This window comes from Cajanus cajan, chromosome 7, assembly GCF_000230855.2.
Source record: "Cajanus cajan strain Asha chromosome 7, NIPB_CcT2T_4, whole genome shotgun sequence".
NCBI classification, from domain to species: Eukaryota; Viridiplantae; Streptophyta; class Magnoliopsida; order Fabales; family Fabaceae; genus Cajanus; species Cajanus cajan.
Window position 1 is genome coordinate 48,945,446 of NC_138523.1, and position 11,994 is coordinate 48,957,439.

The following is an 11,994-nucleotide window of genomic DNA, read 5'->3' on the forward strand; positions in this document are numbered from 1 at the left end:
TTTATAAATGACGAATGGTTGTTGAATAATATTTGGTTAGTTTGTTTTTGAAACTTGACTGGTTGATTAGGGACCGAGTTTTGTTGGTTTCTGTTTGTAATTTCCTTCTATTCCTATTTGATTCGCTATTATGCTGTCCGCAACCTGCTTGTTGCCTCCTCCGATTTACTTTTGAGTTAATCATCTATACACTGTCAGTATAAAGTTTTTTACACCGGTAATCAATGATATCTTTTAAAGTTGTTTATTTTATTATTATTTCATTAAATAAGCAACTGACATAGCACTATTAAAAGATATAATTGATTGTCAGTGTAAAAAAACTTTACACTGACAGTATATAGGTGATTAACTCTTTGCTTTTTATTTTTGGGTGAATTCATGTTTCCTTTCAGTTGAAACCAAGGATTTGAGAATGAATGAACTAGTGAAATTACTTTTATCAGTATATTGTCGTAGTGGGTATCTATCTGTCATTCTATCCATTATCTAACTTACAAGGTTGTTGGCTAATTAGTCATATTCTTGTCATAATTAACGCGTGATGATTGTGAAGTGACACTATTTGATTTATTATAGTTCATATTAGATGTTAGTGGTTGTTACAGCCTTCAATGCCAAGCAAGTCATTGTTTACTTACATACAGAGAAACGATTATCATGTACAGAAGGAATTGTAGTTGGTTTACATTGAAAATCTCTCAAATTGAAGCAAACTCAAATTATGTAGCATATATTATACATGTAAAATAAGTTTTATATAGTTATCCACCAACAAAATATTAACAATAATTTTTTATTGGTCGATGGTATAAATTTTTTTACACTAAAATAGTATATAACTATTAAATTCTTAACTTTGATATTAGAATAAAAAATTTGGTTTCTCATCACACTATTTTTCTCTTATAGTTTCTAAATGATTATGCCTCTAATGTAACTACAAACAGAATAAACACACTCTTCTCTGAATACGACCCATTTTCAGTGCGCTTGATTTTGCAAGTTTTGAAGTTTGCTTTTTTGAATTTTCTATCTTCCCGAAACTTTATTTTCTAAATGTGTTAAATTTTTTAACACGTTCTGAAAATTAAAACATTCTTGAATTTTAATCTTGAAAATGTGTTGACATTTTAACACATTCCAAACAACTAACTTGCGAAATGCATTAAACATATATCAAAAATAAATTTCCAAAACATTTGCTCACTAGAAAAATATATACTGGAAATTAACTTTCGGAAAGAATATTTTTAGCAAAAAATGAAAATACAGAAATAATGAGGGAGTGTGAAGAGAGGGAAAAAAAAGGATCGCAAATAAAAGAATGCAATTAGAATCCCCCATACATACAATTCATAAAACATCTACTTACAAACATTCCATCTCTCAAAAGCCTTTTTGAATAAGTTTGAAACACTTTTGAGAAATTTTTTTAACTAAAAATAATTTATTTATTTATTTATTTATTTTATAAAAGAACTATCAAAAGTATTTATAAACTTATATTTTAATAGACTATATCACCGTCATACATTAACCGGACATCATCATGCCGCAGGCAATGAACCGCTTAGCTAGCTTACTCAAGATAGTCTAAACACCTCCATACTTCACCTGAGGAAATTAAAAATATATACAATTACTTATTTAAAAATTTTTTTTCTTGACATTGATCTGAACAGATAGTCTAATAAAAAAGTTATCATAGACAAGTGCTTTTATTCACAAGACATTGTATTCTTTCATGACCCAAATGTTAGCATGTAGTGGCATAAAAAAAATAGAACAGTGATGCCTTCAGCTATCTTGCACGGTGCCAGCAATTTTTACAATCTTAGAGACATCTGTACAACACAAGCCGTTAAACAAAAAAGACAACATTCTATATCGTTTTGTGGGTGATGTAACAGCTATCTGTTTGCATATTGTAGCAGCTAGCTATATCTCACAATCATCAGAAAAAAAATCATTTTTTTTAAAGAGAAATGACATATCGGTTAGTTCAACAAAAATATTTCAGAACTCTTCAAATTCATATTAGTTGCCCAGTGCCATTAATTTCTTTTATGGAATTTGAAAATAACATGTTGAATTCACACAACTAAACAGTCTGTATAGTGCAACTCGATGATACTCCTCCTGCTATGAAGGTTGGTTAGGTTGCCAGATGAAATTATTTTACAGAACATGTCAATGGCTATATCAATTTCTGCAATTTAGCAAAACAAATTTATCAAGCAATAATGTCTAAAGAGAAGTGCTAACAACATTCTCTCTAATACACTCCTTTCAACACACTTTTTTCAATTGATCAAAATTTATTGAAAATTACAAAGTCATAAGTGGGGTGCATTAAATAAGGAGTAAGACCCACACAACTTTGTATTTTAAATAAATTTCGGCCAATAATAAATTATGTGTTAAAAATAGTGTGATAGAAAGTGTTATCATCATTTCTCATTTCTAAGTTCTTGAAGCAATGCTTATGATACGCAATACAATAAAATTCAAGAGACATGAAAAAGAAATCTACAATAAACAAAAATACACACAGAATGAAAACCCCAAACACGATAATAGTGAACTGAATATTAAGCCTACAAAAGAGAAAGACGGAAGTTATTCAAAAATAAGCTAATTAAAGAAACAAAACAAGAAATTAGGCATCCAGCTAAAGCTGCTGTAGGCATTTGCCAAACGACATAATATATGATTTCTAAAACACTATTTCTACACTAATAATATGATGATACACAACAAAAATTGATCAAAGTTTAATAATTGGCGATGAATGACGAGTTAGCATTTTGTGTTTAAAATAAGGAAGTGGATTACAACAACTTAACACCATAGGCAAATCTACAAGCGGCTTAACCACAATGACCAAGTCCAAGGTACTGTGAATTACCCCTCATTCCCACTAACTTTCGGTCAAATTTCTTTAAGTAAGTATTTGGCACCATTACTCTATAGCAGTAAATCATTATGGTGCCACAAGACACAACCCATACCACCCATCAAACTGGTTAGCTTGCTCAAAGTTTAGGGACCACTCTCTTGGGCATCTAAATACCTACATAATTTTTTACACATAAACCCAAAACCCTAAACACTATACAACCATAAATACAATTCCCTGGATGCAAAATTTCAAACTTTAAAAAAGAAGATTGTGACTTTTATTTTTCATCGTGGTCTGGAATCTACGTAGATAATCTAAAAATTTCTCCTGAACAACAGTGCCATGATTGCTGTTGAATTTGACTCCCCAGTTATCCCTTAACCTTTCATAATTCTGATTTTCATTATAATGATAAACTTAACGAAATCGCAAACAATCAACTACTTGAAATAGGATAACACTGTTTCAGTAGACAATCTCATATTACTCAACAACAAACTCTTTGGACAGAATTTGGTCAAACACTTTCACAGTGAGTAAGCCAAAACTACCATCATAAACAGGGTGCACAGCATGATGAATTAAATTAAAGTTACATTCCAGAAGGCAGGAAGAACTTCAGTGCCACACAATCTCTAATAATTTGACAGAGAAACTTGTTTTAGAAATTTGAAGCAAGCGAAACATAGCTAATAGATATTCTATTAGCAGAAAAACAGTTGGTGAATGGAATTCACAAATAAAAAATGGAGATAAGGACTTGGTTTACACTCCGTGTATGTACTAAGAATGGTATAACGAGAGAGCAGCTAGCTATTTTTTATATCAGTAGAAAAAGATTACAATGACTACAATATATATACGCATAATAAAGTATATTGTCCTAGTGAATCATTGGAGTCAGTCTAATAGTATAGGAGTTAGAATAACATGTATAAAATCTTAAGTTCGAACTTGTCTTTATTATTGTAATTCCTAATGATAAAAAAGAAAAAATATATCGAACAAGTATCGGTTTGGGATGACTTTACCTCTTCAATAAGACACCAAACCACTTGCTTTGTTCAGTAAAACTAAGCTCTCAGAATAATGGCCACAATAAACATAATCTGTGCCTACTTCAATTTGAAGGTCCTTAAAGCTTTTCCTCTCCATATCCAGCGAAAACAAACACCTCTTTCCTGCCACATACATGAGCAGCAACACCTCTCCACCGTTCGTAACATACAATGCTAATGGCGGAACTGCCACGTCAGTGAGCATCATCCCCAAAGCTGGTGCCTCCAAGCAAAATCCACTCATAACAAAACCAAAGACCTTATTCCAAGACTCCACCACACCATACTCTTTCATGACCCAAATGTCGCAAGAGCATGGGGAACCAGCACTCACATGGTACACAGAAAGAGTCTTCCCATTGCCACCTCCAACAACCTTAACGGTAACTGGGTTATCCCAGGACACACTAGCCAAGCTCTCAGGGAGCTCAATCTCACGAAAGAGCTCATCTTCAAAACAAAAGGACAAAACAAAAAAGTACCAACCATGACTAACGCAGCGTTTGGCAATCCAATGAACAAGCCCATCGTGAAAACCGTGGGGGGCATCTCCGGCAATGTAACAGACAGGAGCAATGCTGTGAAGGGTCCTCCAGAACCCAGTTGCGAGAGAGTAAAGCTCGACCTGGGGAGCAGAAAGGCCGAAGCTTTGGTCATCCACCATGCACGAAATTCTAACCACCTTGTAATCGCATTTGCTGGAATCGAAGGCGATATAAGAAAAGTGGTGACAAGGGTAGTGGGAAGGTGCGGGTAGGGTGACATATCGTCGAACACTAGGGTTGCAAATGATGAGGGGTTGGCATTGCTCACCGTAGGCGATGCAAATGAGGGCGTTAGAGAAGGCAACGACGGGAGAGTCGCGATGGGGGAAGGAGGGGAGGAGGAGGGCGGAGGAGTGGCGGCGGTGGGGGAGGGTGAGGTGGTTGCCGGAGTGGAGTAGGAGAGAGGAGGGGGAGTGGCGGTGGTGGATGGAGATGAAGGAAGGGTCGGTGATGAGAGACCGCCATGATTTGCACACGCTGGTGAATCTCACAAGGCTCTTTGTTGGAAGTCTTTTGAGGATTTCTACCAGGATTTCATCGGGAAACAAGTTGTCTGACATTGAATTTTGGATTTCCGATTAAACACGAAATGAAATTGAATGGCCTGTTCACGACAGGGGTTCATCCCCACATTCCACGTATTGATCCAAAATAGACTGACAACATTCTTAGTGACACTGTTCACGAATATTTGTCCAAAACTTTGCCATAGCTATCACAGATAACAAATACTACTTTTAACCATCCTCAACCATTACTGACATTCGTGCTAGTAAACTATCATTCTCATTAGAACTTTCAACTTTTAAGAAGAGAAGAAACAAGAGATGTTTCAAATATATGGCTCGTGTTCTTAGTAATGCATTTTTACTACAGTTGATCAAGGCAGTAGTAGACAGTGCTACTAGAACCATAATTTAGTTGTTTATAATTTCATGTTTGAAAGATTTAATATATAAAGTATTACACAATATTATTTATAATTATTAATAATTTAAAAGAACAAGTAAAATTTCATTTGAAGAAAAGGAAAAAAAAAAAAAAAAAGATTGTAGATTGAAATAATAAAGATAATTTTTTAACTAATTATAAAAATAGTGTACAAAATGTATCTCGAGAATTAAATAAGAGGACATTAAGAATGTTTGATTAAAAGAATATGGTTATCACTCTAAATTATATATTCTAATTTTCAATATAAAATAATTGCACACTTGAAATACTAGAGCTGCATCTCGTCTACTAATTATACTAAACACAACTGAACTTACATGATTATACCACAATCGGCTCATCTATGAAATTGAAAACAACAAGATCGTTGTAATTTAAAAAGAAAAAAAAAGGAGAACAAAAATGACGAGCTTGTTAATTGATCAAGCCTACATAAAAGGATGGTACAAAACATCAACTCCACCATCACCATACATACCACAACAAAGAAAGAAACAACATTAAAATCTTCATCCGGACCAAAATTTCACAAAAGCATCAGCTAAAACTTTCAAAACAGCTAAAAATGGGTTGGATTCTCGTCTTGCGGAATTCTTAGTTGCTCCATCCCAAGATTCTCTACAGTGAAAACCATATAAAGGGCCAATCAGATATAGCAACATAACCAAATCAATTTCTCTTCTATAAATTAAAGTTTTAAATCTGCACCTTATTTGATATCAAATCATTTTAGATGTACTTACAGATTGATCCTATCCACAGTTGTGTTGCTGCTTCTCTGAGAGTTGCCACCATGTTGACCATCAACTCTATGGATATCAGTTTTTAGCAGGCCACCATCTTCCTCTGAAGGTTTATAAGTCTTGCTGATGTTATTGATTTGAGTGCTTGTCTGTGATAATACATTTAAATTGTTACAAAGAAATTTCTCCTCAAATAACTATCAAAAAAGTAGTTACTAACTATTGTTTATTACTTAAGGGATCCTTCAGTCTTAGACACTCCAGAGCAAACAAATTATTTCAGTAGCAGAGGAAGAAGAAAAAGAAAACACAAAATTGGCACATTCCAACTAGCATCCAAGACTGAAGAGTATCAACTGTGACAATTTAAGAAATCCTTAAAAAATACAAGTAGACAATAAAATTTAACCTTAGCTCCATCCATCATGTGGCCTTGCTTAACGGTTCCGTAGGTTATGGTATTTTGATGAGATACTCTAGCTTGAGGATTAATGTGATCTTCAAATCCATGATGATCAAAATGTTCAATGGTAGAATGATTGGAGCTTTCTTCAAACATATCTCCTACATTCTCATCCTTATCAAGCCCAGTGTCAGGGATGTTCTTTAATATTTGATTTCCATGGGAATCCTCAAATTTCTCGTCCAATAAGTTCAAATTCTTTGATGGCTCTATACCATTTAACTCAGATTTACCCACGCCTTGTTTCAATTCAACCGTTTTTATGTCATTCTCGGGTGAATTACTTGAGTCCCTCAACCCTCCCAGATTTTTTATTCCATCAGTAGTCCTGGAAACAGACCTTAATGGAAATGTCTCTACTATCAAATCATCTGCCACAGCGGTTACTTTAGCCATTGGTGTTGTGGCAGCTTTCAACTCTTGTTCAACATTTTGTTTGAGTGTCGTAGGATCACCTACCTGCACCTCAGGGATAGCAGCTTCATCAGATTCCTTGTTTATCATATTCACCTGGCTACCATTTAAGACATGCCCTTTGTCAACAATTTTGTGCTCAGTTTCAGTGAAACACCCATCAGAAACAGCAGCAGTTTTCACAGATTCATTGTTCATCACATCTACCTGGCTAACATTCATGGTATGCCCTTTGTCAACCATTGGATGCTCATCAGCAACAACAGCCACTTCTATGGGTTTCTTGTTTGTCACATCTACGTGGCCAACACTTATGATATGCCCATTGTCAACCACCTGGTGCGCAGCTTCAGTATAAGACCCATCAGAAACAGAAATCACTTTGCTATTTGTATCAGAAAGTTTGTCATTCTCAGAACAATTTTCAATTGATGACGCAGCCGATAAAGGTTGAGGATCTCTTGCAATTGAACCCAGTGGATTTTGTTCAAAAAAGTGGTCAGCGTTTAGCTCTTCTAAAGTGAACTTAGCAGGACCCAACACTCTATTTTCTTGAATTATATCACGTACAATCTCCCGTACTGTGTAGAAAGAGCCACCAACTTCTTTATGTGTAATATTAAGTGATGGAAAGTTTCCATTGTTCGACTCTTGGTACCTGGAGACAAGTAAATACAAGTGATGCATTCAACAAATCATTAACAAAACAGGCCTCTAAAGTTTGACTTGAATTACAACAACTGAATAGAATAACAGGGGCATACTAAATAGTTCAACTGTTAAACCTTTTAAGCATATAATATAAAAAGCACAGTGGAAGAGAAAATTATAAGTAGATTGATATCAAATAACAAAGAACACAAATACAAAAAAAGTCTCATCTGTGAATAAAAGTATACCAAAAGGCATTTATTAAAAGTAAAATAGTGGCAAAAAATAAAAAAAAATCCAAGCATCAAACGTGAAACAAACATCAATTTTGCACTCCCACGTTAAACTAGTGGCAAGAATAGATGTCGCAAAGAAGTGATATAGGTATTAATCAAACATCAAATATCAATATAATAAGCATCGTTATTGCTTATTGGATCACATTTGCACTATCGTTAGACAAATAATTACATAAGCACCTCAAGGAATGAGTCAGGTTCAAAGGTTGTACATGTACAACGAAAATTTCCATTCCTTAAAACAAAATATATTTACAAGAAGCTTCAAACACGTCGTATACTAAGGATACGCGAAGGAATTTCCAATTGAAACTCTAATAATAGGACAACTAAAGGCTGGATGAAGAGAGAGTAATAGGGCATTACTTCTTAATGAAGGACTCAACCATAGCCTTTCTTTCCTCCTTGGAGCGGCGAATCCGAGTCTTTTTCCCTTGAGATTCGTTGTGCTTAGCAAGGGCAAAGGTTTTGCCCCATCCACTCTTCACAGAGTGCATCATGTTCTACAATCTCAACCTGCGCGTAGCAAAATTCAATTGCAGTGCTGCACGAGATAATATAGGGGGGAAAAGGAGAGATAATGTGTAAGCAGAAAACAGCAGAGAATATTTGGGCCCACAGTAGTTCTCCAGGCCCATACCTATATGGCTATATTCACCCAGAAATTGATAGCGATTAGGTTAGCAACCCAATAAGTTGGGAGAGTGCAGTGAGTTGAGAAAAGATTAGTAAGAACTAAAATAAAGAAGAAGAAGAAATATGGAAATGAAAAGAAATTGAGAAAGAGATGATACTTGGGACGAAAAGGGTATTGTTGTTGGAGTGTTGTGTTGAAATGGTAAAACCCTCACTCGGAATCGCAACATTGAAGAGGCGAACCGTATAGAACCAAAACCATTACGATAGCGATTGGGTCCAACAACAGTGGGCGCGGGAGACTATTTTTTGTTATTTTCGACTTTCCTTTCATTTCGTTTGAGAACAACATTTTTGTTTTTTCTTTCATAACTTAATATATATATATATATATATTTTTTTTTTGTGGGATTACATATTTATGGTTTGTGAAATTATAGACTGTGAGAACTAAATTTGGGTGATTTATGCACTTAGTAGTATTTTTTTTTTCAAAATAGAAATTTATACACTTTTAATTCTAAGATATTGATCTTAATTGCTAAAACATTTTATTATGACAAAGTTATTCCATTAACTTAAGTGAATAATGGACAGTGGTATTTACTTTGATTTTTGGAGCTTTTGAAGCAATCGAAGGTGTAATTATTTTACTGAGTATGAAGTATTGTTTATATTGTTTTTTTTTTGGTTTTTTAATCTTAATTCCATTTTAGGAAAGTAAGTTCTTTTTTTTTTTTTGAAGGGGTAAGTTTTTTAAATTATCCATTTTTTTCTATTAAATATCGGTTTTTTTAATTACACATGTGATGCACACTTTACTTTTTTTTTTTAATTTATAAAGTTTTGTGTTTCTAAATATCATATATTGATATTAACTTCTCGATTATAATATGAAAATACGTGTATCCTTCTTTAAAACTAATTTTTAGATTTTATTTTTTGAATTACACCTGTATGTAATTTATTTTTGGTCAATTATGTTTTTGTGTTTTTCAATTACAATAATGTTATCGTTACCTTTCTTCCTAATTAAAAAAGTTACTTTGATAAAAAAAAAATATTGATTAGCATAGGTTAATTAAAATATTAATTATAACTTTCAAGAATTAGCATACCTTTTTTAAATTGAGTTGTTTTTTCAAAACAAAGTTATCAAATTGATCACTTTTAAATTTAAACGGTAACAAATTTGATAAGACCCAAATAAAATGTATATATTGTTAAAAAAAATCTGTTCTATTAAATAAATTTATCGTTGATAAAAATTTAAAAAATATATTTATATGTTTGAACTTTTATTGTTAATTATGTTTTGTCTTTTTTAATAACGATAAAAATATCCCTACATTCAAAATAACGATAAAAACCCTAAACCAAACAATTAACTTCTACTTTGTTTCTTATTTACTTTTCACTCATCTATTCTTCTCTTCATTTCTCCCTACTTTATTTTTTACTTGTTTCTTTCCTTTCTGTTAAGCAGATTCTGAGTTTAGAGTAGGCCTTGTATTTGAACTAATTTTTTTACCAAAAAATCCTTTCCCTCAAAAGATATTTCTCTTTAGGATATAACTCATAACTCATGGACGTCAAGATGAACAAGTAAACATTTGAAAATGATTTTTAAACACACAAAAGGTACCTACAATTAGGGGTGTCCACAAAACTATTTAAAACTAAACTTTTTAAATAACTAAACTAAACTAAAATAAACTAAATTATTTTTTAATAGTTTAAACCAAACTATTATTTTTAATGTAGTTTATAAAGCTAAACTATTAAAATTAATAGTTCAGTTCACTAAAATCAAATACAAGCAAAAGTCTGAAACACATTCACGGAGAGTCGGAGACTGACTACCACGTTCGTCTGACTACCACGTTCGTCTGACTACCACGTTCGTTTCGGACTCGCGGAGACTACACATTTACTAGGCTAGCAAGATACTACTTTCATTCCTTTAAAAGTTTCATTTAAAATGTTATTGTTCCGGCCACGAGGTGCACTAGGGTTTTTTCCTAGGTCAGACCTTAAAGTCAGAGCATTCAAGAGTGTAATCTGCCGTCTTAGCTCTAGGATTTTAGGTTTTATGCTTTTCTGTTCATGGGCCTCCTGGGCCTTGTGAGCGCGAGGATTTTCATAACGGTTTTCCTTGGGAATATTTGATTATCAAAGATAGGCTTTTCATCCTTGATTCTCGGACCAGTCCAAGGGGTGAGACCCACTCGGACTTTGGCCGATCATTACCATGGCCGAGTACACCCTGGCCGATCTCTCCATGGCCGAGTACACCCTGGCCGATCACCATGGCCGAGCACACCCTGACCGATCTCTCCATGGCCGAGCACACCCTGGCCGATCTCACCATGGCCGAGCACATCCTGACTGATCTCACCATGCCGAGTACACCTGGTCGACCTCTTTATGGCCGAGCACACCCTCGCCGATCACCATGGCCAAGTACACCCTGGTCGAGCTCGTCCATAAGGTGGGTGAGATCGCAGTCCGACCGAGAAGACCCATATTCAAGAATCATCGGATCAAAACCTGTAAAGGGTATTAGATCGGGATCTGACCGAGACGGTACACTTGCCTTCCAGCCCTGAGCCTATAAGGCGAAAGGGATAAAGCAACTGCCCCTTCGAACCACATCGAAAATAGGCCGAGAATCATATCGAGAAATAAGCTGATAATCATGTCATCATGTAGAATCGTGGTTTCCCGGAACCTGAAGTGAGATAGAATTGTCATCCTTAATCCTCGGAGCACCTGACGTGAGACCCACTCGGACTTTTGCCGACTGCACATGGCCGATGTCAACATGGTCGAGCTCATCCTGGTGGGCTCACCTTGGCCGAGCTCATCCTGGCCGAGGTCACCATGGCCGAGTACACCCTGGCCGAGCACACCCTGGCCGAGCTCACCGGGGAGTGGGTGAGATCGAGGTCCGACTGATCTTACATACGTGGAAAGTTAGATCGCCTGCTGACCGAGACTACCCATATTCAAGAGTCATATGATCAATACCTATAAAGGGTATCAGATCGGGATCCGAATGGGACGGTACAGTTATATATAAACCAAAAAATATAATAACTTTTCTGTTTTCTATATAAAATAATTTTAAAGGTTTTTACAAAATTCTTTTTCATTTTTATTCCACAATAAGCACAAATACATTGTAAATTTATAAATTAATTAAAAACAAAAATATAACTACATAATAATAATTAATATTACTTTTAAATTTAAAATGGTAAATAAATAAATAAAAACAAAATTATTCTAAAAAGATTTGACAACTAAAAAAAGTTGTTTATATT

At 34.5% G+C, this 11,994-nt stretch overlaps 2 protein-coding genes across 6 annotated transcripts; both read right to left on the reverse strand.

Moving 5' to 3' along the window:
* Positions 1-1,483: 1,483 nt before the first annotated feature.
* Positions 1,484-5,408, reverse strand: LOC109805084 (F-box protein At5g49610). Of its 4 annotated transcripts, none has more exons than XM_020367036.3 (2): positions 3,937-5,407; positions 1,484-1,617 (listed from the first exon to the last, which is right to left on the reverse strand). In XM_020367036.3, exon 1 carries the CDS (start codon positions 5,066-5,068, stop codon positions 3,941-3,943), a length of 1,128 nt encoding a protein of 375 aa, XP_020222625.1. In that variant the 5' UTR covers positions 5,069-5,407; the 3' UTR covers positions 1,484-1,617; positions 3,937-3,940. The 4 variants fall into 4 exon arrangements, with proteins under 4 accessions (XP_020222625.1, XP_020222623.1, XP_020222626.1 ...); XM_020367034.3 differs by lacking the exon at positions 1,484-1,617 and adding an exon at positions 1,647-1,847; XM_020367037.3 differs by lacking the exon at positions 1,484-1,617 and adding an exon at positions 2,062-2,212.
* Positions 5,409-5,728: 320 nt separating this feature from the next.
* On the reverse strand, positions 5,729-8,977 carry LOC109805371 (DNA binding protein). Of its 2 annotated transcripts, none has more exons than XM_020367427.3 (5): positions 8,827-8,977; positions 8,399-8,548; positions 6,615-7,740; positions 6,206-6,354; positions 5,729-6,080 (listed from the first exon to the last, which is right to left on the reverse strand). In XM_020367427.3, the coding sequence occupies exons 2-5, from the start codon at positions 8,530-8,532 to the stop codon at positions 5,972-5,974; spliced, it is 1,518 nt and encodes a 505-aa protein (XP_020223016.1). In that variant the 5' UTR covers positions 8,533-8,548; positions 8,827-8,977; the 3' UTR covers positions 5,729-5,971. The 2 variants fall into 2 exon arrangements, with proteins under 2 accessions (XP_020223016.1, XP_020223014.1); XM_020367425.3 differs by lacking the exon at positions 8,827-8,977 and adding an exon at positions 8,673-8,820.
* Between the last annotated feature and the right edge of the window lie 3,017 nt (positions 8,978-11,994).

What these genes read in the sequence shown, in the direction of transcription:
- LOC109805084 (XM_020367036.3), bottom strand. Translation starts at nt 5,068, where the DNA reads ATGTCAGACAACTTGTTTCCCGATGAAATCCTGGTAGAAATCCTCAAA.
- LOC109805371 (XM_020367427.3), bottom strand. Translation starts at nt 8,532, where the DNA reads ATGATGCACTCTGTGAAGAGTGGATGGGGCAAAACCTTTGCCCTTGCT. An exon ending in ACATGATGGATGGAGCTAAG is followed by an intron (nt 6,355 to 6,614) that starts GTTAAATTTTAT and finishes GTATTATCACAG; the next exon opens with ACAAGCACTCAAATCAATAA. An exon ending in ACTGTGGATAGGATCAATCT is followed by an intron (nt 6,081 to 6,205) that starts GTAAGTACATCT and finishes TTTTCACTGTAG; the next exon opens with AGAATCTTGGGATGGAGCAA.